Source organism: Paramormyrops kingsleyae, chromosome 1, assembly GCF_048594095.1.
Source record: "Paramormyrops kingsleyae isolate MSU_618 chromosome 1, PKINGS_0.4, whole genome shotgun sequence".
NCBI classification, from domain to species: Eukaryota; Metazoa; Chordata; class Actinopteri; order Osteoglossiformes; family Mormyridae; genus Paramormyrops; species Paramormyrops kingsleyae.
The window spans coordinates 24,343,595-24,370,903 of record NC_132797.1 but is presented as its reverse complement, the minus strand read 5'-3'; the positions used below and the strand labels follow the sequence as shown (position 1 = coordinate 24,370,903).

The window sequence follows — 27,309 nt, the reverse complement described above, 5'->3', positions numbered from 1 at the left end:
CAGATAATCCATGTCAGGGAGGACACTCTGAGCTAGGACAGGAATTGTAAATTACCATTTCAATTAAACAGACCTGGATTTCACTTGAGCACTGAGTTCTTGCTGTGTGCTGATTGGTCAGTCTCCTATAATCATGCATATGTCACTAATGCTAATGTGAAACAGCTGGATGAGCCTTTCAGTCAAGGAAACAAACCAGTCAAAGCACAAGCAAAGCTGAACTATTTGGGCGAGTACAGGAACCTTTCAATTTGAAAGTAGTTTGTAAAACCCGAAGTAGCTCAAAGTGTCCTCCCTGACATGGATTATCTGGTCACCCTAAGTAAATCTGATTCATGGCTTCTGTGGTGGCGTTGGCTTTTGGAAACTTGGGCCTCATTTATCAAAGTTGTATATGCAAAGATGCCTGAAATGAGTCTGCACAACTTTTTAGGCAAAATACCAGGGGTTTACATGCAAATCAAGCCTTTTTGGTTTTATGGTTATTTGTGGGTGGCAACTGTGTGTTTTCTTAATGATGAACTTTGCTCAAAGTTTGGTAGATGAGAGCCCTGGATTAGATGCAAAAGCAAGTGTTAAATGAGAGGTGCAGGTTATTAAAGTCAGACTGCAGGTGGCGCTCTGACATGGTGAGCGCTAGAAGGCTGGCTATAGTGAAAGCTAAAGGAGGGAAAAGTGAACCCAACAGGAGATATAGTGGGGGGGGGGGGGGGGGGACACAAGGCTGGGGTACACCATGGATGAAAAGCCAGTCCAATGCAGTCCACACACCATCATACTCTACAGGAAATTTAGAGATGTGAATTAGCCTTCCTGTGTGTCTTTGGACTGCGGGAGGAAACCAGAATACCCACATGACATGGAGAGAACGTGCAAAGTCCACAAACGTGCAGAGCAGATGGCGGCTTTAGTTATTAATTCACAGTATAATTGCTGTCTCGTTCATTAATTGCACTGGAATTTTGACTCTAAGCATGCATATGTTCAGTTATTGTTTTGGTATTTTATCACAAGTGCCTGGGCTTTATAAGCAGAAGATTGGAAGCTGGAATCTTAAAGATAAGATTATTTGATGGACTCGCCAGTCAGAAAGCAGAGTGCTTAGAACAGCTTATCTCAGGATGCTTTGGGAGCTGACTTTGAGTGCAACTCCACAGCAGTTATGAAAGCTGCCCCTGATGCTAAAACTGACCCATGGTGTATCTCAGGCTAAATACAAAGAGGCTGGAAAGAAGCACGGATCTATGTCTCTGTACTCCCAGCTAGCAGAGACCAAGGACACCCAGCATGCGAAAGACGCCTACCAGCTACAGAGCGAGGTAAGTGCTTCCATTTATCTTTGCAGAATGACTCATCCACCATTTAGCTATGAGTAATCGTTACTGCAATCTTTATTTTTTGTCATAATTTACAAAAAACCAAAGAGTTTATTAACATCTGAAATATATGTCGCACCTTTACTTATATGTCTGCGTGTTTGTTTATTATTATTATTTCTTAATTTTTGTTTCTCTATATATTTTATTTTTATTCTATTTATAGTCTTTTTTTTGTACTTTTCTCTAGATTGCATGTTTGATTGTATACTTCATGTCCCCTCCTGCACCAAAACAAATTCCTCTTATATTCTGCACTTGGTGAATTGAAGGATTCAGATTCTTATTCTGATTCTGTCTCATATTATGGTGAATCATGTTAAAATATCATTCCTTTTATGTTTTAGATCAAATATAAAGAAAGTGGGAAGGGGAGCATTTCAGCCTCTCTGTACTCTCAAATGCCCGACACGGCTGAGATCCAGCTAGCTAGAGAGCTTACCGAAATACAGAGTGAGGTAAAGTTTGATGCAGAACCTATTTTTTTTGGGATGAAAGGAGAGAAGTGTTGATATTTGACTATATTATCTTCTCTTCTGTGGTGTGATGAATAATATATGTTCTGCATGATCAGCTCCGGAAATTAAGAGACCACAGCAACATGTTTAGTTTCATGCATTTCTCAATGTATGGGTGTGCACCTGTGTAAAATATACATTTCGATTGTTCTCTGTTTCTCATTAATGAAGGGCCTCTTCCTTGCTTTAAGGGACTTCAGTCCTGCTTCTAGGAGCCTGATACGATCCTGTCCTAGCAGTGCACTTCACACCTGCACTTAATGTTTCCCATTCCTTTTGAAGTCATCCTCTCATTCATGAGACACTGTCAGATAAGTCATCTCTGGCATTAGAAAGTCCCTCCTGCCCTTTACCTGGCTGGTTTCTGGTCACTCCCAGTGTCTCCTACTTCACCTTCTTCTTGTGTACTGCTCTGTTGGAAATTTTGTGCCTGGAAGCAACGTGTTGCTCAGCGTAGCCCTCTGCCAGCATACCCTGGATTAAACCTGGATTTAACAATGCAGATTCTTAAAAAATATGGAGTGGTCTCTTAATTTCCATAGTTGTGCGTCCAGCATCAATAGCATAGAAGTAATTATGGAGATCTTTGCTGCATACTGCCTGCTGTACTGTATAGTTAGTTGGATTAAGTAAGTATAGTAAAATATGTAGAATAATGCTCCAGCTGTTTTACCTGCAGTACAAGTACAAAGAAAAGGGCAAGAAGAGCATTTGTGCGAGCATCTATTCCCAGCTTCCGGAAACCACAGAGATCCAGTTTGCTAAAGCTCTGTCGAAACTCCAGAGCCAGGTACATTTTAGAGACACTCAAAGGAATATTCACCGGGAATAATGGATTTGTTATTTTTTTTCTTTAATCAAAATCCAGCTTCTCAAACTAAAACAGTTTGTTAGCTTGTCCATGCTAATCAGTCATTTCTGGATACATTGTTTTTTTTTTCTTTTACAACGAATCTAATTGCTGCTAGTTAAAAAAGAAAGTGACACTTAAAGTTAAAGCTTCGACTCCTGTATTTCAGGTTAAATACAAGGAGGCGGGGAGGCAGGTGAAGGCTGTTTCCCAGTACTGTCGGCTGCCGGAGACAAAGGAGACGCAGCATGTCAGGGACGCAACGCTGTTACAGAGCCAGGTGCATCAACTTCCCAGTCAAGCATAGGCTGTTAGCATGTTTCTTAAGATCATAGCTACACAGGGCATAAGAGTGGCTTATGCCACAGCACTGCTGAATACTCGAATCTGACTGGTCGGAAGAATGTTCACTAATTTTCTATGACTGCACACACAGTGCAAGCCAGGTGAACAACAGTACTATATCAATGCACTATTATGATCTTTAATTCTAATTGTTACTTAAAATTCTAGATGTAGAACGCAATTTAAAATTGGAAACTAAGCGAAATGTCTCATCATTGATGGAAGAATGTAGTTCTACTGATAAAAATGTTTTTTGCTCATAAACATGAATATAATGTCTTGCTTCCTTAAGCGACAGCTAATTTGATTAATTTGATTTGAAGATGGAAGGATAGATAATAGCGTAATAAATATTACTCTGATGTTTATTACTCTAATATTTATTACTGTAATGTTTCAGATAAAATACAAAGAAATCGGGAAAAGGGACAATTCCAGACCTCTCTATTCCCAGCTTCTGGAAACTTCCGAGATCCGGTTTGCCAAGGAGATATCAGGCATCCAGAGTGAGGTAACGCATGATTTGGTGGTGTGGAAGAAAACAGAAGGCTGAGAAATGTTAATTATCATGACTAGAATGCAAAGGCTCTGTCCACCATAAATCACTTTTATTGCTGATGTCTTCTTCTCTCGTACCCCTATCCTTAGAAGGGTGGGGGACAACAGTTATATCCAACAACTGTATTATCAGGAAATAGGATATTAAATTATTAAAGTGATTTTAAAAGGACTACATGTGTTTTATTGACATTTTTATTATGGTGTGACAATGTTGCATTTGTCTTAATGGCAGAAGTATTACGGAGAGCATAAATCAGTGCTTTGTGTCTTTTAGGTAAAATATAAAGAAGGAGGCAAAAAGGATACTGTTACAAGCCTTTATTCCAGGCTTCCAGAGACCAGGGAGACTCAGTTTGCCAGACGGGCATCGGAAATCCAGAGCCAGGTAAGATTCACAAGAAATAAATAGCCCAGTTCATCTCTGAATATGTTTTTCTATATCTGCCCTTGTCAGCAGATCTATAACTGATCTATACCTCCATGAGATACTGTAATGTTTTTGTCTTGCTGAGAAAAAGGACACCGGTTTTCTTAGTCAGTGATCTCAGAATAAAAATTTGATTGCTCTTGTTTTATAACAACATTTTTTGTAGACATTCAGTATTATCATTTTATAGTCATAAGTTAAATGAGTCAATGTACATCCATTTTGTGATTATTTAGCTGTTTTCAAAGTAATATTTTATTGGATAAATGTATGCTATTGTGATACTTTCCAGATAAAGTACAAACAAGCCACCCATCAGGAGCTGCCTAACTGCCTGTATGCACAGATGCCCCAAACCAGCGAGACACAATTTGCAAAAGAGATGTCAGAGTCTCTGAGTGAGGTGGGGTCAAAGGTCAATCTCACACCCTGTGACGGCTGGCTTCTCTCACACATCACCAGGAGTCCTAGACTAGAGCCATCCTGGATGCCAGTGATATCTTATCTGTTAATTCGGGCGAAACATTCAGTGGCTTGACAGGAGCTCGAGCTTACGCCAACCAGGGATTAGTGCTGTGTGTCAAAGGACAGTGAGATGGCCAATGACACGCCTTAAATTTGATTTGGAAATGTTTAACTTCATCATTAACAGCAGTAGAGTACAATATGTATTTTTTCATTTTGGCTTTTGTTTTGTCACTACCTCGAGCAAAGGAGACTAAGGGGGGACATGATCCAGGTATATAAGATTCTAATGGGTCTGGATGCTGTTCAGCCTAATGGCTATTTCAATATTAGTTTAAATACTAGAACTCGTGGCCATAATGTGGAAATTAGCGGGAGATCATTTTAAAATGAATTTGAGGAAGCACTTCTTTACACAGCGTGTAGTGTATGGAATAGTCTTCCTGCTACTTGGTCCCTTTAAATCAGAGCTAGATAAGATTTTAGCAACTCTGAGCTATTAGTTAAGTTCTCCCCAAACGAGCTTGATGGACCGCTGCGGGTGTGGTACCATCAGATTGGAAGCATGCTAATATAACACCCATATTCAAAAAAGGGGATAGAAGTAATCCGGCAAACTATAGGCCAATCAGTTTAACTAGCATTACTGGAAAAATAATGGAAGCTATAATTCAAGTGAAAATGGTAGATTACCTAGATGCAAATAACATTATAAAGGATAGCCAACATGGATTTAGGAGAGGTAGATCCTGCTTAACGAATCTGCTTGAGTTCTTTGAGGAAGCTACAAGTGAAATTGATCACAAAAAGGCCTATGATGTGATTTACTTAGATTTCCAGAAAGCCTTTGATGTTGTCCCCCACAAACGGCTCTTGTTAAAGCTTAAAGCTGCAGGAATTTTAGGAACTGTGGCAGCTTGGATCAAAAACTGGCTAACTGATAGGAAGCAGCGAGTAGTTATTAGAGGCACTATGTCACAGTGGGCCTCCGTTTATAGTGGGGTACCGCAGGGTTCAATTTTAGGACCACTATTGTTCCTAATTTACATTAATGATATTGACACGAATACATACAGTAAACTGGTTAAATTTGCAGACGACACTAAGGTGGGCGGGGTAGCAGATACTAATCTAGCAGCAGAGAGGCTCCAACGGGATCTGGATTTAATTAGCGAATGGGCTGATACTTGGCAGATGAAATTTAACACAGATAAATGTAAGGTAATCCATGCAGGGAGCAGAAATATACAGTACAGATATTTTATGGGTTCCACTGAAATAAAGGTAGCTGATTACGAGAAAGATCTCGGTATGTATGTTGATGCTTCCATGTCCCACTCTCGCCAATGTGGGGAAGCAATAAAAAAGGCGAACAGAATGTTGGGTTATATCTCTAGATGTGTGGAGTTTAAGTCAAGGGAGGTGATGTTACACTTATATAATTCCTTGGTAAGACCCCACCTAGAATACTGTGTGCAGGTTTGGTCACCATACCTCAAGAAGGACATTGCTGCCTTAGAAAAGGTGCAACGAAGAGCTACGAGAATGATTCCTGGTCTTAGAGGAATGTCTTATGAGGAGAGGTTAGCGGAACTGAATCTGTTCAGCCTTGAGCAAAGGAGACTAAGGGGGGATATGATTCAGGTCTATAAGATTCTAACGGGTCTGGATGCCGTTCAGCCAAATGACTATTTCAATATTAGTCTAAATACTAGAACTCGTGGCCATAAGTGGAAATTAGCGGGAGAACATTTTAAAACAAATTTGAGGAAGCACTTCTTTACACAGCGTGTAGTCAGAGTATGGAATAGTCTTCCTGCTATTGTAGTGGAAGCTAAAACCATGGGTTCCTTTAAATCAGAGCTAGATAAGATTTTAACAACTCTGAGCTATTAGCTAAGTTCTCCCCAAATGAGCTTGATGGGCCGAATGGCCTCCTCTCGTTTGTAAATTTCTTATGTTCTTATGTTCTTATGAATGACCTCCTCTTGTTTGTAAACTTCTTATGTTCTTATGATAATAAAACTATATTAAATAAAATGTTGTCAGGGACAATTCTATGATTTTTATAGGTGAGGGGCGTAAAAGGAGCCATAATTCATAATGTGTTTTGAATCAGCGAGTAACAGGGGATGAGGCAGTCTGGGAGCCAATCAGCTTTCAGCTGGGGCCAGTGACCCTGTGGCTCCGCCCCCTGCTTAAGCTACTGATTGCTGGTATTTTTGAAGGGTTTATATTTCATATTTCAATTGTTGTGCAGCTGTATGTTTATTTCTTGGAAATTTATGATGGTTTGTGGTCATCAGACCCATAGCCAGAAATTAATTTCAATGAGCGTCGGGGAAATTTCACGGTGGGTTCAAACCCTAATTTTACTATGTGGCTACATGTCTGGTGGTCATGTCTTATGCATCTGGAAGCCTTCTGATTTAGGAGCGTGGCTTTTCAGATGCGGTACAAAGAGGCTGGGAAGAAGCAGGCGTCCACGTCGCTGTACTCGCAGCTAGCAGAGACCATGGAGACCCAGCACGCCAAGGAGGCCTACCAGCTCCAGAGTGAGGTGACCTGTCACGCTCTCCGAACGCGACGCTGAAACGCCAGACGCATGTGGTCCGGAAGCATCACGCTGGCCCATGGCTCATTCTGTAACCATCCTCTCCATTCCCAGAACATGTACAAGGAGAGCGGGAAGCAAGCCCTCCCTCACAGCCTGTACTCTCAGCTCCAGCAGACCGCGGAGACCCGGCTAGGCGCTGAGCAGTCTGTCATTCAGAGCCAGGTATGCCTTCACCAGGACCCTTCCTCATCACTCCTTAAAACTGCCATTTGCAGACAGGGGTGGGCTTTTTGTTTTTGGAACCCCACTCACTATATTATCTATACTTTTTTAGTTATTGTAACTTTTTAGTTTATTGTAAGACTTTTACAATAAAGTCACAGTCTAAGGGTCGTTCAGGGTACATTTCACTACATGCTGTACTTGTATAACCATGTATGTGATGAATAAAGTATCTTGTGTCTCTTGTATCTTGTATCAAAAAGTCACTTCAGGGCCCCTCAGATTTTTCAAAAACTAAATATATAGCTATTGATTTGAATCAGAAGATCATAGCTCGCTTACTGGTTGGCAGAACATGCAGCTTCAGCATCTCCTACATAAGGAACTTGTTTATTTAATAGTTAGTGTCTACATCGTTAAATAACATTGGGCCCATAGCATTCCCACAGCGATGACGCAATAACTGCTCACCTTATGTTCCCCAGAAAAGATACAGAGAATGTGGGAAAAGGGACATGTCCTCGAGCATTTACTCCCAGCTTCCTGTCACCACAGAGGTCCTGTTCGCCAGAGCAGTGTCCAAATTACAGAGTCAGGTATGTGTGATCCTTACTGTGAGTTTTCTATATTTTTCAGACTTTGTCTTTCTGAAATACAACTTATTATTTTAACCTGCCCCTTTTTGGCGCAGTTTTAATCGTGCAGGGTAATTGCAGCCTTTCTGAATGGAAAAACATCACAGTTCCCTTTAGCGATTCATAATTTATTAACCTGCCGAGGTATTTTTTTTATTTAGAAAACCACTGACTGAACTTTGATAAAATAAGAACTCGTCCAAAAATAGCTTTTCCTAAATCATTCAGGTTTTCTCTAAGGCAGTACTTTACATAGCTGCTTTAAAAAGTATCCCTGGTTTTAATGAATTTCTGATTCCTTCTTACTGATTTTATCTGATTGAGTGCGATAAATACCAAACAGATCCAAACACACCTGATATTTTAGGTTAAGTACAGGGAGGAGGGAAAGAAGCAGGCCTCCCGCTCACTGTACTCCCTGCTGCCGGAGACGATGGAGACGCAGCACGCTAAGGAGGCCTCTCAGATCCAGAGCGAGGTGTGGAGTTCCCTTCAGTTGCTTTTCAGATGACAAAACTGGCAAAAAGGTGATTGAATGTAGCCCTGATGGTTTTCAACCCTTTTCAGACAAAGTACAAAGCGGATGGGCGAAAGGACATCTCTACATGCTTGTATTCTCACCTCCCCGAGACGACAGAGATTCAGTTTGCCAAAGCGATATCAGAACTGCAGAGTGAGGTAGTAAGATAGGCAGTGATTGGCATTGTGTGACTGTTCCTCCCACTGTAGCTTTTAAATTCTCATCCTCACTGCTTCAAGTCACTTTGCGACATATTGATGCATTAATGTGATTTTTTATTACTCTAAATCTCCATTATAGTTCAGGGCTTCCTGTGTCCACTGAGGTGTGTTTATGTCTGTTTTTGTCTTATAGAATAAGTACAAACAGAATGGGAAACAGGACTTCTCTAGCTGTCTGTTCTCTCAGCTCCCAGAAACGTCAGAGATACAGTTCGCTAAGCAGATTTCTGAGATACTGAGTGAGGTAAAGGTTCACATGGAGGACTGAAGCTCTGTGTGTGTGTGTGTGGGGGGGGGGGGGGGGGGGGGTTTGCATAGATCACATTTGAGGACCAAATTGTCCCCAAAGTGTTGTAAAACCTGAAATTTCCCTACTTTTGGGGACATCTTTCCATTTCCATTTGGATAACCTCAGTTTTACAAAAATCTGTGAATGCAATCAAAAAAGTAAAAATGCCAAAAGTCTTGTATTTGGGTTGGTTACTTATGGTTAAGGTTAGGGATGGGTAGGAGTTAAGGGTGTCATGATTGGGATTAGGGTTTTTCCCATAGAAATGAATGGACGGTCCCCATTTAGATAGGAAGACCAACTTGTGTGTGTGTGTGTGTGTGTGTGATCACTTTACTTACTCTGGCTGAGGTCACTAGGGAACAGGCATTTGTTCCCTGTATGGGACACAATCTAGGATGTCCATTGCAAGAGGAAGCAGTTCCTCATTGCTGCTCTCCACAAAGACAGTATTAAATATCATATGGTGATACAAACCTCACAGTTCAGAACTGTGACTGGGTATTGCTCTTATTTTATAAAAGCAATGTTTTAAACCCTGTGTTTTCGCACCTTCATGGGATTTCTTCTTTCTACTTTTCAGCAAAAGTACAGAAGAGACACCCATCAGCAACTGCCAAAGTGTCTGTACGCACAGATGCCCCAAACGAACGAGATGCAGTTTGTTAAAGAACTGTCCCAGTCTCTGAGTGAGGTGGGGTCAAAGGTCGACTGTTTGACCACGTGACATTTAGCTGGCCTCCCTACCGCTTCACTGGCTCCCGCAAGCAGCATCCTTAGCTAGTATCCTTCCTCGCTGTGCCCGATGCTTTTCCCTGCTTAACACAGTGGGTCATTCTTAAATACTAAATGACCATATTTTTACTTATTTTTAAAATTAATTTGAAGCTAGACTCAAATGAAACTTTCAATTTTGCCTCTAGGATAATGAATTAGTTTTATTTTATTACCATTTAGTTTTGTAATGAGAACAGTATTTCATCAAATTCAAGAGTTAAGGAGAAGAGAAAAAATGACAAAAGCAACAAATGACTTGAACCTGAAATACGCATCTTATCATACAAATTGATTGTGTATTTTGGGTTTCATGCAATAATGTTGAAAGATTTAAAAACATTTTATCTAATTTTATGTTATTTCATCTTAAAGTTGCTACAGTAATAAGACTTTTGACGACAGGAAAATGGTTAAAAAATGATCAAATCAGAGCAACTATTTTAATATACGTAAAAAGTTAAGGTGATGTCAGCTTCTGTACAAACAAAAGAAAACAATGTATTTCATTGTAACATTTTTCTTCAAAAAATGTTCTAATTCATTTGCATGATCTGCCTGCTCCTTCCAGTTTGCTTGGAACCTGATCGTTTCTCATTCAGGCATTCCTAACAGTAGTGACAGGCTGACAAGCCTTTGATGAATTGTAAATTTTTTGCTTTTGCAAAAAGTGCCTCCTGTCTGCTTTTCAGAGTAAGTACAAGCAGGTGGGGAAGAAGGACTTTGTCAACTGCCTGTATGCCCAGATGGCGCAGACGAAGGAGACGCAGCACGCTAAGGAACTGTCTAAGCTCTACAGCAAGGTGCCGCGTCCAGCGTTCATCCTGCTTAGTGATGAGTCATGAATTAGTAATGGCCTGTTTATATTTAATGTGGTCGTTTGAACGTCTGTCATTCCTGGTTTGGCTGCACACAACTAAACACTTGACACCCAGTGTGAATTACAGACAAAAAGTTTGTTCAATTAGTTTGTTAAATAAATCATTTTAATGTGGAATACAGAATCATTTTCAAAAAGTAAATATAATTTATAGTTATAATAATTACTAATAGAAAAACTGCAATAACTAACATTTTACTTTGTTTATTAGTAAATTTGTCTCCAGCCTTACTTTTTAAAATCAGCATGTAAAACCATACATTTGTAACATGTTCAAAGTGGAAATAGAAATAGTGAAAGTCAAAGAGACCTATATGTTGTCATGCATATTGCACAAGCTGCCAGTTTCGATGACATTTGATGTACTTTGTGACCAAACCTAGAGCTCCCTTATTTGCACACAAAGCTTTTGCCTCATTTCATGTGACGCATAACTACTTGCATTTGTTTTGTTGGGCAGAAAACTTACAAAGAGGAGGGCAGAAAGGGCATCACCACATGCCTTTACACCCAGATGCCACAAACAATTGAAACTGTCTTCGCTAAAGAGGTGTCAAAGCACCAGAGCGATGTAAGTAGCCCTGAACAGTTTATGTAAACGTGAAGTTCTAGAATTCCAGCTCAAGCACAATAAATTTGGTACTATAATTATCAAACATTCATCTTTTATAACCATTTATCCAGGACAGGTCAGAGCCTGGAACCTCTTCCCAGAGGTACAGGGCATAGAACAGGGGACACTCTTGACCGGATGTCAGCATTTCTCTGGGCTTGCTATAAAATTAGCCATGCTATAAAAATTGTAGTAACTAGATGCCTTGATGTTGGATTTAGCAGTGAAATTAGCAGCAGCAGAATAATGTACATCACAGATGATTATATCGTGAAGAATGTCAGAAGGTCTATGGGTTATGGTGTGGTGGATTGCATGTGGGTGTGTGTGAGACCCTCCTCCAGCTGAGATGCTGTGTAATCAGACCTCCCAGCAGCCGTGTCATCTCCTGAAACAGTAACGGGCTGGAGGGCTCAAGCAGATTAGGCGTGCTTGGACACCCACTTCTGAGCTAATGTGTCAGCTGTGGGACACCCCCCCCCCCCCCTCCAACCATCACCCTGGGCTCAGTTTCATTCACACTGTGGAATCAACTACTCATCCACACAGCACTTTTAGCCACACAGTCAGCAGTACAGTATGGAGTACAGCTTGCCATCTGGCATGTTGAGATTGGTATCCTTTGCGCTTTGCCTGGGTGTTGTTTAATGTGTAGGGGGGGGGGGGAGGGTGGATGTTGTTGATGGTGATTCTCTCCGCCATTCGCTCTTTAGCACTGGGCCTCAGCTACATGTTAGCAGAAGCATTAAACATCTGAGATAAATGACTTCACACATTGCATCAGTATTTCAAAGATGAATAGGTTGAGTCATGTACTGAGGGTATTTTTAGCTTTGTAGTTTTGCCTTGTTTTTTAACATTGTATGAACAACTTGCATGAATTTGAGGGAAGCACAGTGACTCACATAGAAAACCAGGGTTCTAGGTCCAATGACCCATGGCTTTGTAAAAATGAAGTTTGTGGGTTTTATACAGGAACTCCACTTCCTGGTTCTACTCCAACGCAGCCAATTAATTTGGTAGTGTTTTTTTATATTGCTCTTAGTAAGTCATTGTGTGATACATTGCCCACCATCTTGTGCTTACTCAGATGGGCTCCAAACACCATAACAGACAAGTTTGATGAATGAAGTTTGACTGAGCATAACTCAGTCATCTACCTGCTTGGTTACTCAGGTGTGGTTACTTGTTACAGCCTAGCGAGAGTCGCGTCTCCTTCACAGACATGCTGCTCTAGCCGCCCGCAGAGGTTATTATGGTCGCTGAGTCACTAAGGCAGTGCCCCCTACACCTCCTCCGTATTTGCAGTGCCGTTCTCTAGGTGGGGTGGAGAGCATAATAATATCAGTCCTTTTGCTAAATATTTTGGGGGATGTCCATTTACCACCTGTGATAGACTAGGAGTCCAGTACTCAAGGAAGTCTTTGGTTGGAGAGTAGGAGCAGCATCGGTGGGAAATGTTTTCATCTAACTTACATGACAAGTGTCTAGATCAGATATTGACTTGCAGAGCTCTCTAAATGAATTTAAAGAAAAGCATAGTTGATTTTTTTTAAACCTCGCTCATTCAAAAGACAAGTGCTTCCCTGCTTCATTTCCTCATAGTACACAATGATTTAATCTGCAGGCTAGGAGATACCATTTACTGGATAGAATTTACTATTTATCAACTTGTATTACAGATGTCATAAGCCTTCAGTGCTATATAATATCATGCAAACATCAATTACCAGCATTATTATTCATAAGCAGTACACCTGGCATCTTGTATGTTAAATGTTGTATGTTAAATGTTTGTGTTTTTATTGTAGCTGAAAAAGGAGATGTTCTTCTCCAGGTGGTATGTTGGTGTAGTGGTTAGCACTGTCGCTTCATGCCTCTGAAACCAGTGTTCAGGTCTTCATCATGGTTCCATGTGTGTAGAGTATGCATGTTCTCCACATGTCGTTGTGGGGTTCCACTGCCCCCCCCCCCCGCTTCAAAACCATGTGAAGGTGGATTGCAGTTACTAAGCTGCCTGTCAGTGTGCAGTGCACCCCCTCCCGGGTTTCTCCCTGCCTTGTGCCTGTAGCCTCTAGCACAGGCTCTGGACCCCCTACAACCCTGAATAGGACAAGTAGTGTCAGTAATTAGATGGCATTTTTCTGCTGCATATTAATTAGCAGGTAATTGGAATTAGGGCTGGAAGGCAGTTAAAACCTGGTGCCAATTTGTAAGTCAACTGGAATTAATTTACTCGTAGTTTAACACTTTAAAGTTTTAAATTTATCCTTTACCACAATCAAATGACCTAAAACTGAATCAGGGGGCAGTTAAAAACAGGGGGCTGTTTTTCTGTAGTCCTAGGAAAGACTCCCTGCTCAGCTATGAAATGTAGAGTGGAACACATAAATGAACTGGGATGATTCATATGCTGAGAGTAAGTTGGAGGTTGGAAAAGGACACTAGGAGTCGATAGAGGAAAGCCTGAAAAGCTTGATAAATTAAAGATTAGCAACTTAAGTGACCTGGGTTGATTGGATGTTGGAATCACGTTTCCGGAATACAGAAAAACTGAAAAAAAAAAAGAAAAAAAAAACAGCCACGTGAACAAACAGAAAAGGACATTTCAGCGGAAAACAGGAACTAAGGGGCCGTGTGAGTGGGAGGAACGCCCAGCTGCCTGGGGGGTTGGGCTTAATGGGCACAGAAAAGAAACAAACACTTACATATAAACTGGGAGAAACAGGGAACAGGTGGGTGGAAATTCACCCAAACCTGCGTGGTCACCTGACTGTCCTCCTGGGCGAGGTGTCCTGCACCACCACACATTAGTGAAGTATCCTGTTTTTGTTTATTCTATAAATATGTCATGTTTTGCAAGTTTTTCCCGCACTACACATTTGTAAACATCTCCCATAGTAAAGGCTTTGCTGTCCTAAGTAAGGGCACTGCTGTGTTTCAGCTGATTGGCTATACAAACTAGCCTTTAGAAACAGACAATCCAGCCATCTATTCATCTTCCAACCTGCCATCTAGTACAGGGTCATCAGGAGGGTCTGGAGCCCATCCCAAGAAACAGGGCACAAAGCAGGGATCGTGAACTCTGAAATGTATCTGAGCTTATCAGCGCCACCTGGTGGTTAGCAAGGAGAAGGAAAAGGTATTTGCAGCATTAGGGAAAAAAGAACAACAAAGGAAAAAAAACATAATTTCCATAATCTTTTATTCTTTTTTTTTCCTTAAGAAATTGTACAAGGAGAAGTACAATGCAGAAAAGGGGAAGTCTTCCTACACACTGATGAAGATACCACCAGAGGTCACCCACGCTTTGGAGGTCAACAAGCATCAGAGTGATGTAATTACCCCTCCCGATTATCTCTCATTGCGTGTGACATTTCCCAGGGCATTCTTCTGAATATGCTGCTCATAGCGACATCAGGAGCTGGACTGGTGTCCTTACTGGTGTGGATACAAACCTCAAAAAAAAAAAAAGTTGAGTTTTTACTGCATGGCTTCATGTGACTGTAAAGGTTTATAAGAGTAGTTTGAGGGCCTAAATATTGTCGTTATCTAATGAAATCTGCATATCCTCCTGAAACGCCACCCATTCATTTATGTCCATTGTAGTGGACATTTTAGTTTTGCATCTATCTTTTCACTGATGTAAGGAAACATATTTATTCCTGTCGTACACTAAAGAGGACATGCTGTCAAATTAAAAATAAAAATAAATTAGAAAAAATCTCAATTGTAAGATGTCTTATTTCTTCCAAAGACAAATATCCTATAATTGAAGGACACTTTTTTCCTTGGGTCTCAGGAGGATATATCCACTTTTTGACAGTTGTGACTTCATACAATAGACGGAACACACCAGTTCTCTTCTGTCTAATGATAGCATTTGACATCTAATTGACTAATGAAAAGATGGTTTATGTAGTCATTTGTTTAATTAGTATTCGTGTTTATACTGGTTAGCATTTGAGGTGCTGAAGGTGTCTCATTGCATTGTTTTAGGTTTATTTTGTAAAGTAGTTTCTTTTTTAATGCTCCTGAAATAATGTTTTTTTCTACATGTTTTTCATTGGACACTGAGAGTTTCCAAACATTTGAGTTTTCACTTGTGAAAATTATACCTCCATTACTATAAATAGTGCTTTTCTATCTTATTGGTAAACTACAGAGGACTTCATGTAGGGCTGAACTTAAGCTGCCCATATCTTGTCCTTTCTCTTCACATCCAAGTGTCCTTTCGCTCGCTGTCCGTCACCATTGATCAAGCCTGCCTGATATTACTATTTTGCAGGTGGCATACAGGAAGGGGAAGGAGAGCCTGCACAAGTTCACGGAGGTGGTGGATCGCCTGGACATCGTCAGCGCTACGCAGGCGGGCAGACTAGTCAGCAGTGTAAGCAGGAGTTTTTCAGTTTAGTTACAGGGAGTTGCATGAGAAAATGTCCTGTGTATTTACTTGGTCATTTTTAGTATTTCACACCAACAGAAATCAAAATCACAAATCCTGTTCTCATTCTTACAACAGAAATAATAAATCAGTCAACAAAGGAAGGTTGGAATATTAATTGCATCTATATAAATTTATGATTCATTAATGCATGCATCCAGTATCCCTATTCATTTATCCAGTTGAGGGTATATACAGTGTAATTGGTTTTTAAATTGTCGATTTGCGACCTCTTTGTAACATAGGAACAACTTCATTACAATTTATAGACCAAATTCATAGACCATGAAACTGGTTAGTTTAGATTAAGAACATTTAGAAAGTTCAATCGGGCAATTTAGCTGAAAAGTCCGACGCGCCAGACCGAGGGCTGAGTGGGAGCCGCACTGAACATAGTGCCGTGTTTGTGTGTCCCTGCATGTGCGCGTGATGATTCCCGGCACAGGTTGCATATAAAAACAAAGCCAACCTGGACATGCACTGGGAGCGCTCCGTCCTGGGGAGGCCAGACATCGAGCATGCAAAGGAGGCCTCCAAGCTTGCAAGTCAGGTATGATGCTGCAGTGGATGCAGGAAATGTGCTGCGGCGAGTTGCATGGAATGCACGTAGAATCATTCCTAATGAGTAACTAATTACCCAGTGATGTGTCATTAATCTGTAATGTCCATATTTGTTGCATGTGCAGTATGTGCTCTGCGACAAGACAAGAGGGAATTTCCCTCTGGGGATTAATAAAGCATTAAACTTAATAAAGTTTGTCTGTCCGTCTTCCCTCCCTCCCTCCCTCCCTGTCTATATTACTGAGCATTCTAGGTCTCAGGGCATTTCTATACCTAATAATCTAGTCTAAGGACACATCAGTAGATGTTTCAAATAGATAATGATCTAGTTTTTAAACACGACGAGTCTAGATTCACTCCATTTTTCATGGCTGCAGACTGCCCGGAATTAGGATAATAAATTTACCCGGTGCTCCTGCCTATAGAGTAGATAAACATAGACGTCTGCTGGGTGCTGAGACGGGAAGAGTTTGGATCGATGCTCCAGTTAAGCTCTGACCTTGTGGCCTCTCGTTGTCTCCCAGGTGAAATACAAGGAGAGGTTTGAGCAGGAACAGAAAGGGCAAAAACCTCAGTACAATCCAGGAGACTGTGTGTCCTTCAGACATATCCAGAACGCCTCTGCCCTGGCCAGTCAGGTAAACCTGCAGAGGCTGATTTTGCTTCAGCCACAGATGCTAAAATCCACTGACGATTATATTGAGTTCAATGTAATTAACCCATACAAATCAATGAAACCACTGAAAACAGTTACATTTCAAATTCTTCCAGCTTGTATTATGGCTTGATGCATCTTATTTCAATAGATCAGTATAAATTTCCCCTTCCAGGAAGTGTTTGTGAATCCAGAAAGAAAGATTTGGGGTATTCAAAAACTTACCAAAAGATAGATTTTCACTTTTTCGACCCACTGGAAGATAAGAGATCTAAATTATACCATTTCACGGTGTGTGTGTGTGGGTGTGTGTGTGTTTTTCAGCTTGTCACCGGGAAAACAATGCATTGAGACGACAATAGTGCCTTTTAGTGTGAATGCCATACAGTTTCAATAAGCCTTTTTCTGTGACTTCAACCTTTTAAAATTTTACTACATTTCAAAGCGCTTCCATGTCACCGGGCAGCAGTTTCCATGGGAACCTTTTAAAGACAAATTGCTAGTTTTGGGTAGAAGAGGAAATGGTGCCTATTGATTCCATTTAGAGATGGTATTGTTAGTTTGAAAGCCACAGAAATTAACTTCACTCACTGCTTTTTTTGGAAAATGAATTGCAATTATGTGAAACATCCTTCTGCCCCATATCTATATTTACATGGATACATTTAAGTAACCATAAGCCAGACAATGTTGGCTACTATGTAGTTTGTTTAGTCTTTCAATAGGGATTTCAACCCTTAATCATTTTTAACCCTTAATTCTCGTTTGTGTTTCCATTCATTTTGTGGCCAATCAGGTGAAGTACAAAAAGAATCTTCAGCAGATGCATGAGCCGTCATCAGATCTGCCCAACCTGGTGCAACTGGCTCACGTGCTGCAGGCCAGCAAGCTACAGAGCAATGTACTGCATCCCGAATCGACAGCGACATGCTAAAACAAACACCCGAATGAGGAAACCCCATGTTAAAACTACATTAAAAAAAGCAGGCAGAAGACACCACTACCTTTAAAAAAAGATAATAAATAAAATAAAGCTAAGACATAGCTAATCATTACTGACATTACGACAAAGTACCAGCTGCAATAGCAGACAAAAGCTACAATTATTTATTGCCATACTGGGATATTTCTTGTATTTGATACTCTGTGCTGTACGTGTATTTGCGATTTATAATTTCTAGTGTTTAAATTTATTTTCAGACAAAAGTTTTAAGTTGTTTATACATAAAAATGTTTCATTGTATCAGCAATATAATCAAAGATTAATAAAGCCATGCAAAAACATTTTTAATAAACATCAGGCATGAGTGACAGCATATCTGGAAAATTAATAAAATATCAATATCATCTGGCAATTAATATAGAAAAACATCTGGATACCACCTGTCATACATCTGCAGTTACTGCTAGAAAGAAGGTTAAATATTAAAATCACTAAGGACTATAAAAATGCAATGTTGCAGTTATGATGACATTCTGGCATTGGCGCAGACTCCTTAGACTCCTGGCCTGCTCTGCCCCATCTCTCTCCAGGTGGAGTACAAGAAGAAGTATGAAGAATCCAAAGGAAAATATCACTGTGCTCCAGACACAATGGAACAGCTCCACCACAGGGGGAATGTGGTACTGCACAGCCAGGTCAGCTGTTTCTCAGTTCCCCCCCTGCAGTGCTGGTCAACATCGCCAATGAGCCAGTCAGCCTGTCTTCAGTTCCTTACTCTTTTTATTATTAATGACACTTCATTTGATATTAGTATAGGTACTGTATATAGGATTTTATTACTTGTCACATATCCCATCGTGCTCAGATGTCAGAATCAGCTATTTATCCATTGTCACTGGAGCAGCAGTGCTTTTTTTTTTGAGGGGGGGGGTGGAGTTAAAGGCCCAACAGTGATATTGTTACTCTGCTGGCTATGGGATTTGAACCTATGACTTTCTGGACACAGACTCCTAACCTACAGTACAAAGCCACACACCACATTTCCTCTCAGTGGTGTGTAATTCTGTAGGTTAGAAGGCTGCGTCATGAAGGTCACAGGTTCAAATCCCATAGCCAGCAGAGTAATGATATCACTGGCTTGTTTATCCGCCATGTCTCCCAGTATTCCCACTGCCCGTCTGAGGCCAAGGTCAGGATGAGTCCTATAGATCCTAAATAATTTTAAATCTTAGCTTTTTTATTCCTTTGTATGACTCATTGCTATCCTGCTGGACAATTTTACCATGACTGTAATTCAGAGAATTTCCCCCATTGTAAATAGCCTGGTAACCCTGTGTAACCCAGACATCGGCTTAAGCGTAAATACCGGCTGTGTGCAAACTTTGAAGTATCTAAACCCAAAAGACAAAGACGGATATTGAAGTAATGAAAAGAAAAGAAAAACACCACATTGTTCAGAGGCTTCCTGTTCTATGAGTCTGTCAATAGAGCCAATGCAGAATGAATGTTGCTTGCAGGTGAAGTATAAAGAGCAGTATGAGAAGAACAAGGGAAGGTCACAGCTGGAGTTTGTGGACACAGAGTCCTACCAAGTCTGCAAGGAAGCTCAGAAACTCCAAAGTGAGGTAGGATATCTGTACCTTACATTATTACCCACTAAACATGACTCCCACATGACACCATGAAAATATATACCGCTGTACAGCAGAAAGCCTTCATTGTGATGGTGGAAGAATGGCGTTATCTCATATTAACTGTCATCAGAAGGAGTACAGGAAGCAGTACGATGAGGGCATCCGAGGCAGGGCGCTGGTGGAGGTGGACATGACGCCCAGCTACCTGCATGCCAGATACGCTGGAGGCCTCCTGAATGAGGTCAGTGCAGCTCCTTCCTAACCATGCATCCAACATCTCAGTACGCTCCTTCATCGGGAGCCATCTTCGGACTGAGACCTACATAGGATTATGGTACTGATCTCATGATGCACTTTACACTGGCTGCGATGAACAAAACGAGCCAGTTCTCCATGTGTAAAATGATAAAGACAAAAAATGAAAACATCATGGTGTAGCAGACAGAAAAACTGAGAAGTTGATATTTTTAAACAAATTAGTAGTACAGAGTTTTTGAGTTATTTCAGTAATTTCTTGTTTAAATAAGAACTGGGTTCTTATAGAGTAATTAAGATTGTTTTAGAGGACAAATATCACAACAGAAGATTGAATTTATCTTCATAATTTGATTACATATTAAATAGCATTTTCGTGTATATCAGTGGAAATAATAGTCAAATTAAGAAAAGATCGGTATTCAGCTAAATATAAAAAAAACAATAAAAAAACAAAATTCAGCAAACCACTACATCAACAACAACAACAACAACAAATTTATTTTTGTATAGCGCATTATCACAACATTACATCGTCTCAAAGCGCTTTACAGCATCCCCACCCAAAGCCCCCAGTGAGTTAGCCATAGGCGACAGTGGCAAGGAAAATCTCCCTAGAAGGAAGAAACCTTGGGAGGGACCAAACTCAAAGGGGGAGCCCATCTGTCTGGAAAGAAAGAAAAATGTATTTTAAATTCAAAACTTTTATTTTATTTATTTCTGTTCTATTTTAAACACATGTACACATACAATCCTGGCAATACATTGTTTCTGATTTTGGATGTATCAGTGCTGCATTGTAGTAATGATGCATTTGAATTTTTGTTTAATTCAGCCGAGATCATAAGTTAGTCTGGGTTTCTGGTCTCTGCTGATTTATACTTCCAGTCCATTCACAACAACAACAGCAGACATTTCCTCGTTTTCCCTTTACGTTGTTTGTATTTCCTTAATGCTGTTTTGTACAGCGAACCTCAAAGGCTTCCTGACTTCCTCAGCTCTTCTCCTCAGAGCACACCGCTGAGTCGGAGTCATGGATGCCCTCCTCTTGTTCTTGTGTCGTTTGTAGCGTGAGTACAGGAAGGATCTGGAGATGGGAGTGAAGGGAAAAGGACTCTCGGGCCTGGGCCTGGAGGAGACGCCAGACCTGCTCAGGGTGAAGAACGCCAGCCAGATCCTCAGCGAGGTACTGCCAATCCAGGGAACCCTGGACCCTGAAACTGTGGCATAAGCATTTCACTGTGTTCCTTAAACTTGAAAGCTTGAAGACAAGACTATCAAAATAGACAATAGATAAACAATAAACAAGGACATAAAACATTACTGGGTCATTGTCACAAATGAATTGCCATAACATATCAATTTATATATTTTTTTTTATAAAGACAGACAGTATACAGCTTCATTGTCTAAACTGTACATTTTACCTCTTGGGTAAATAATCAATTTTATTAATATTTGCTATTATTACAATTAATCTCTGCAAGAAACAAAAGTATTTCATCGAATGCAGGGCAAGTTACTGAGATGATTAAAAAATGACAAAATAAAAAACTGAGCAATATATTTACAAAATTAACTTTTTCTTGCAAATTGTTTAATGTGGTTTACGTGCACTAATGGGGGCAGCGTGTGGATCAGCAGGTCACACCTCAGTACTTGTGATTTCAAGGTCACCTGTTCAAACCCAGTGTTGGCAGAATAGTGACACAGGCTCCTGCCCCCCAGCTCCATGGGGCTGCAGGTGGCTCCTCTTCACCGCCAAGCTCACTATCACCTACACGTGTGTCATGGAGAGCAAGACGGGCAAAAAAAGAGAATTTCCCCACAAGGGATCAATGAAGTGTCATCATTATTAAAGGAGTTGAAAGACTTATAAACGTCAGTAATGTTATTTTTTGGAGTCCTTGTTTTGGGGAAATGGTTAAAAGATCAATCAATAAATTTGACATAATTTAAATATATCTAAAAAGTTAAGGTGAAGTCAATTGCTCTACCCAAAAAACAAAAAGTGTCATTTCATTTTAAGAATTAAAAAAAAAAATTAAATCTCAAGTGATAATGACCCTACTGTTGACGACCACCCACATGTACACTTTGCAGAAAGAGTACAGGAAGGACTTGGAGATGGGGGTTAAAGGGAAGGGGCTTTCAGGCTTGGGGCTGGAGGAAACACCAGATCTTCTCAGAGTCAAGAATGCCAGCCAGATTCTCAGTGAGGTGCTGTTCATACCCGAAGCTCAACTTGCATTCACTAGCTTGACTTTATCATAGATGAAAAGTGCTTATCTACCTCATAGATGTGAAGAACATTTACATAAGCCACCTTATGCCTTGCAGAAGGAGTACAGGAAGGACCTGGAGACGGAGATCCGAGGCAAGGGGATGGAAATCAGCACCGAGCTGCCGGAAATCCAGAGGGCCAGAAAAGCCTCGCAGCTGGCCAGCCAGGTAAGTCGGAAGACCAGGTGTCTAACAACTCTACAGACAGCATAGCACAACACTACAAAGTGCATTGCAAGGCTGGCCTGTTATAAAAATGCTCCACATGAATTCATCAAATTACCTCAAGCAAGACAAAACAATGATTTCCTGGGGCTACATGGTCTGTTATTGCACCATGCAAACTATTAGCAGATGTAGCAAAAAAAAAAAAAGTATTCCGAGCTTTAATTTTATTGGTCTGTCAAGTTTTGGGAGGTTACTATTGCACCTTTCAAAGATCCATCCTACTCAACTCACACATGTACATTCTATATATGTAAATACTTATTTATTCTTAAAGTCTTGCACTACCTGCCACTTTGCTGGCAATTGCACATTATGGATATTTATGATAATTGTTTAATGTTCTATGTCTTGTCTCTTTATACTAATGTCTGTTAATACTTCATACTGTCGCCTAGGCAGCAATGCATTTCACTGCACATAGTACTGATGAGTATAATTGCGTCAGTGGCAAAGCTGAAAATATGAGATGGTACATAATTACGTGAAAATCCTAGGAAGCATTAAGATATTTCAAAATGTACTAACTCAGATTTGGGTTCCTGCTCAACTGCTGAAGGTGTTTTAGGGGTCTGGATATCATACATCTGGATATCATACATTCCTCTATCCATACTACTTATCCAGCACAAGCCACAATCACAATTAGATTGTATATTCAAGGTCGTGAAACTACAATGGTTCTTGCTGCGTAAAGACCTGGAGACTGAGATTGTGGGGAAGGGCATGGTGGTCAGCACAGATGTGCTGGAGATACAGAGGGCAAAGAAAGCCTTGGAGATAGCCAGTCAGGTGGGGGTGGGGTCTGGAAAAGTGGAGAGGGAGGATGAGGAGACAGTGCATGTATGCAACAGCAGTCAAAGTAACATCATTCTGTTCTCAGTCTGTGATGCGTACAGTACTGTGAAAAAGTCTCAGACAGTCAAAGACAATAATGCGTAGATAGTATTCATGTTGGTGAAGTGTGTCAAAGGGTGTAAGCTTAGCCATTTCAGAATCTCTCCTAAAGTCACCCCAGTATTCACAACAATCATCCAATATACCCATGTGTTTTTTGACTCGCCCACACCTAGTTTGACTAATCAGTACCACGTAAGTTATTTACCTAAGTAAGTTAATTAAGTGAGCTAGTGATGCAGATGAATGAATACATGGAATGGCTGGGGGCCCCCTGAAGAGAGGTGTGGGAACTGAAGCGGTGTTCATCCAGCCATCCAGCAAGATATCAGTAACTTTTTCGAGAACAGAAGAAATTTTTATTTTTTATTTTGTTACTGTTCATTTGCATGTGTTGTAATGTTGATTGTGTTTTTTTGAGCAAATATACACTTAACTACCCAGATAAAAATTTATGATTTAAAAATTTCTTTTCACTGTACAGGATATTGGGATAACTTTATTCAGATTCAGTTCATGTACTGTATACTCCCCTTTTTAATGGGGCATGTCCCCATATGCATTTCTGTTATCTCCCTGAGGTATTAATTTGATGTTCAGAGGAAAAACAATCGATGCAATTAGTTTTTAAGACTAACACAACAGTAGGTGATTTAAGATAGGGTTGGCATTTTTTTTAGGTGAGGGGATCTTCACCAAAAACATTAACAGCAGATGACATGCTTTGAATCAAATGAGTCACAGTAACTGTCTATTTTTACCCAGAAAAATGTCACCCTGTATGTAAACAGGATGTGTGTTTTCCCTGATCGTATTGTTGGTCAAAGGAGAAGAGAATCGTCTAGATTTTTCTCATCTAAATAGTGCCACTAACATTTAAAATCCAGATCATATCATTCATTTGTTCTGATATTTAGAGATTTCCTATTTTATTTCTACAAATGTTTAGGTGAAAGAGCACTGATATCACAAAGAACCACTAAGAATTACCCTTCTCACCTGTCTGTGATGTACATCCTGGAAAACATAAACCATTGTAATTACATACTAAAAAAAACAACGTGAGAGATGATTTTGTGTGTATATCTAGCACAGTAACCATGAAGAAAAACATCCATTTGATGTTCGACTTTAAGATTTTCATTTGACCTTGACTTTTAATATGAAATGTTTGAAATCCTTTTGACTTTTAATTTGAAAATACAGGCAACATATAAGCAGACGTCCGATTTGAGGGAAAGCGCCTACGGCACAGTTACGGATACTCCCGAGCTCTTGCATGCCTCCTACCTTAAGGATGTGTACAGCCAGGTAGAGTGTCCACACCAATGCACACATACAATCAGAGGATGTGATCACATTTTCCCTACATTAGACATGACTGGTTTTAAGTTTAGAGGAATACGTAAGATCAAAGCGAGACGCATTTTAATCTGTCATACATCTATGTTTTTTAACATGTATGTGACATGAAAAGCCGGGTTACAAATGATTATTTCTTGGGTTATTGATTACCTGGTTTTGATTAAACATCTTTTTCTCTGCACTAGAAAAAGTACAAAGATGAGGCAGAGAAGCTGAAGGGTGCGTATGCAATGGTGTCAGATACGCCCGAGATGGAGCGAGTGAGGAACAACCAGAGGAACATCAGCTCAGTGCGTCACTCACCACTTTATTACACAGTGAACATAGCTATGTTTGTTCTGCATTGTGACTCTGCATTTTGCTCAGGTACCTTTTTTAATAGAGACCCACCATAGAACACATATTTCTCTGTTTTGGCTTCTCACTCAGAACTTCTGTTCAGGGTCTTCTTGTTATTGTATAGAATATTGTATAGAAGTTAGCACCAACTTGGTGAGTGAAACACCAGACATTGATTTTTTTCAAGGAGCTACGTTTCCCAGTACTTAGTACTTAAAGTAAACAGATTTTCAAAAATCCCAGATACTTAGAAAGCATCTTTGGAATTATATCCCAGAATGTGCATTCAGCCCTGGCTCATAAGGAGCCTGCAAGTTTCAAACAAAGGTTTTTAACTTCAAGAGATCTTTGAGTTGAAAGAACCTGTGATCCCTGCTATGTCTGACAATAACTGAGGAGTTCTTCTGACCGTGGGTGTGAAACAGAACTTTTCTCAGCGTTTGTGACCCACAGAACATGATGCTGCGTTTTCATTAGCTTTGTAGCCAGTGTCTGAGGTTTTGTGCTTAATGGATAATTTTCTCAGAACTTGGGAATTCTTTTTCAGTAACTATGACAAAGAAACTCCCCATTGTTATTATTTATATTAATAACACTCATTCGTATTTCTGTTCTCAGATACGATATACATGGGACTCCAAGTTACTCAGAGGTCTAACATCATCTGTCACAGAGACCCCAGAAATCATCCTCGCTAGGGAAAACGCAAAGAAAATCAGCCATGTAAGCAGCACTGTCAGCATGTGGCGGTTTGTTCCTGAAGTGATGATCACCCTCATAAACCTTGTTTCCATAAAGATAAATTACCCAGCATGATATTCTAACAATCATCTTGTGTATCGACCTGTAAGTGGCCTATATTAATCATGGTTTTAGAAATACAATATTCGGTGTTCAGTTGAACATTGTAGTTTTATACTGTGTTGCTATAAACCTGCTGGAAATGTCCAGGTCCAGTACAAGGAGGAGGTTGGGAGGGGAACCGCGGTGACCGACACTCCTGAGATGGAGAGGGTCCGGAAGAACCAGGAAAACATCAGCACAGTAAGACAGCAGTTTGGTCTCTGATGTTTTAAACCAGGGGGTCTCAAACCTTTTGGACCAAGTACCCTTTCAAATCCTGCCAAAGCAGACAAGTACTACATAAGGTGAAAAAAATGGGAGTAACCTGAATCACCGTAAGAAATTACTGCAGTCTTTTTGTATACCACCACTGGTTTTTCCTCTCTTCCACTAGTGTCAAACCAATGCTTATAGGGAGATGGTTCTCAGGTTGTGCCAAAGTAGAACCACCTGAAAACTGGCCCTGCATTTCCACTGGCTAAACTGGAAGTGGGCTCAACAACAGCCATGTAACATTTTTGAGTTTGTTAAATGTTTTTTGATGGAGCCTGTTTAGGCTAATTCTAACATAAGTGCTGATTTTTAAGTTAGCATTAGCCAAAACGTTATTTTTTTACGAAACATTAGCTAGCTACATTACAAAGCATTATTAATTAATATTTATAACCAATTATTTATTGTGTTTTTGCTGTGTAGATTTTGTAGTTGTACAGAAGACGGGCATCACCCTTTGTTTGGGAATATCCACGAACAAGCCATCAGTGGGTAGGGTGACCAGATAATCCATGTCAGGGAGGACACTTTGAGCCTCTTCTAGTTTTACAAACTACAGATGCTCCTGTATCCTAGTTCTTTGTACTTGCGTATACCCTTAAAATGATGTTGAATAACGACTTATGAACATTTCAAGTTACGAACGGCTGTTCGGAACGTATCTCGTTCGCAAGTAGAGGAGCGTCTGTACCTTAAAACTGAAAGGCTCCTGTGCTTGGCTAAATAGTTCAGTTCTTCTTGTGCTTCGACTGGTTTGTTTCCTTGATTGAAAGACACATCCTGCTGTTTCAGATTTACATTCATGCCACATAGGGTCACCATACTGTATGTCTGGGTTTTTCCAGACACATCGTGTTTTTGGGTCCATGTCCGGGTGTCTGGGTGATTTTTCAAAAATCACTGGTTTGTCTGGGTTTAGTGCTGCAAACCATATGCAGTGTTGCAAGCTGCAGTAGAGTACCAAGTGAAGGAAAAGACACTATATTTCATTATAGATGGTGCTTTGAGTTTATGCTTTGAGCCCTTTTTTGAAGAGAGCACCATCTAATTGGGTCAGAAAATACAGCAAATGGTTCCTGAAGCTTCATTTGGCCATCACTACATTTTAAATCAGCTATTCTCAAGTAAGCTTTTCCACCAACGTGGTACTGGTGCTGGTGCTGAACCAGGACCTAATTTGGAACTGGTTCCACACTTTTCCACTGCCTATCAAGTGGTCCCATGCCTGAAAAACTGGCTTCAGCACAGCACCAGAGAATTTCTGGTCAGAAACTGCGAACCAGTGACTTTGGCTGAGCGGAGGGGCTACAATGTGCTATAAACTTCAGGAGAGCTGTAT

The 27,309-nt window shown here is 40.4% G+C and overlaps 1 protein-coding gene across 8 annotated transcripts in view; it reads left to right on the top strand.

Annotated features, from left to right (window-relative positions):
• Window positions 1-27,309, top strand: part of LOC111837842 (uncharacterized) — a 64,527-nt gene that overhangs the window by 30,682 nt on the left and 6,536 nt on the right. For 6 of the 8 annotated variants that reach the window (XM_023800224.2, XM_023800231.2, XM_023800230.2 and 3 more), the window contains 31 exons: window positions 1,209-1,319; window positions 1,724-1,834; window positions 2,574-2,684; window positions 2,914-3,024; window positions 3,490-3,600; window positions 3,925-4,035; window positions 4,370-4,480; window positions 6,992-7,102; window positions 7,211-7,321; window positions 7,807-7,917; window positions 8,324-8,434; window positions 8,524-8,634; window positions 8,831-8,941; window positions 9,570-9,680; window positions 10,453-10,563; window positions 11,101-11,211; window positions 14,480-14,590; window positions 15,542-15,643; window positions 16,143-16,247; window positions 16,783-16,896; window positions 17,710-17,814; window positions 18,447-18,551; window positions 19,374-19,481; window positions 19,621-19,731; window positions 20,815-20,931; window positions 21,849-21,965; window positions 22,086-22,196; window positions 24,357-24,461; window positions 24,701-24,805; window positions 25,473-25,577; window positions 25,806-25,898. In XM_023800224.2, the coding sequence (XP_023655992.2) occupies window positions 1,209-1,319; window positions 1,724-1,834; window positions 2,574-2,684; window positions 2,914-3,024; window positions 3,490-3,600; window positions 3,925-4,035; window positions 4,370-4,480; window positions 6,992-7,102; window positions 7,211-7,321; window positions 7,807-7,917; window positions 8,324-8,434; window positions 8,524-8,634; window positions 8,831-8,941; window positions 9,570-9,680; window positions 10,453-10,563; window positions 11,101-11,211; window positions 14,480-14,590; window positions 15,542-15,643; window positions 16,143-16,247; window positions 16,783-16,896; window positions 17,710-17,814; window positions 18,447-18,551; window positions 19,374-19,481; window positions 19,621-19,731; window positions 20,815-20,931; window positions 21,849-21,965; window positions 22,086-22,196; window positions 24,357-24,461; window positions 24,701-24,805; window positions 25,473-25,577; window positions 25,806-25,898 (3,390 nt within the window). The remainder of the gene's footprint in view (window positions 1-1,208; window positions 1,320-1,723; window positions 1,835-2,573; window positions 2,685-2,913; window positions 3,025-3,489; window positions 3,601-3,924; window positions 4,036-4,369; window positions 4,481-6,991; window positions 7,103-7,210; window positions 7,322-7,806; window positions 7,918-8,323; window positions 8,435-8,523; window positions 8,635-8,830; window positions 8,942-9,569; window positions 9,681-10,452; window positions 10,564-11,100; window positions 11,212-14,479; window positions 14,591-15,541; window positions 15,644-16,142; window positions 16,248-16,782; window positions 16,897-17,709; window positions 17,815-18,446; window positions 18,552-19,373; window positions 19,482-19,620; window positions 19,732-20,814; window positions 20,932-21,848; window positions 21,966-22,085; window positions 22,197-24,356; window positions 24,462-24,700; window positions 24,806-25,472; window positions 25,578-25,805; window positions 25,899-27,309) is intronic. The other 2 variants (XM_023800226.2, XM_023800228.2) reach the window with 2 other exon arrangements.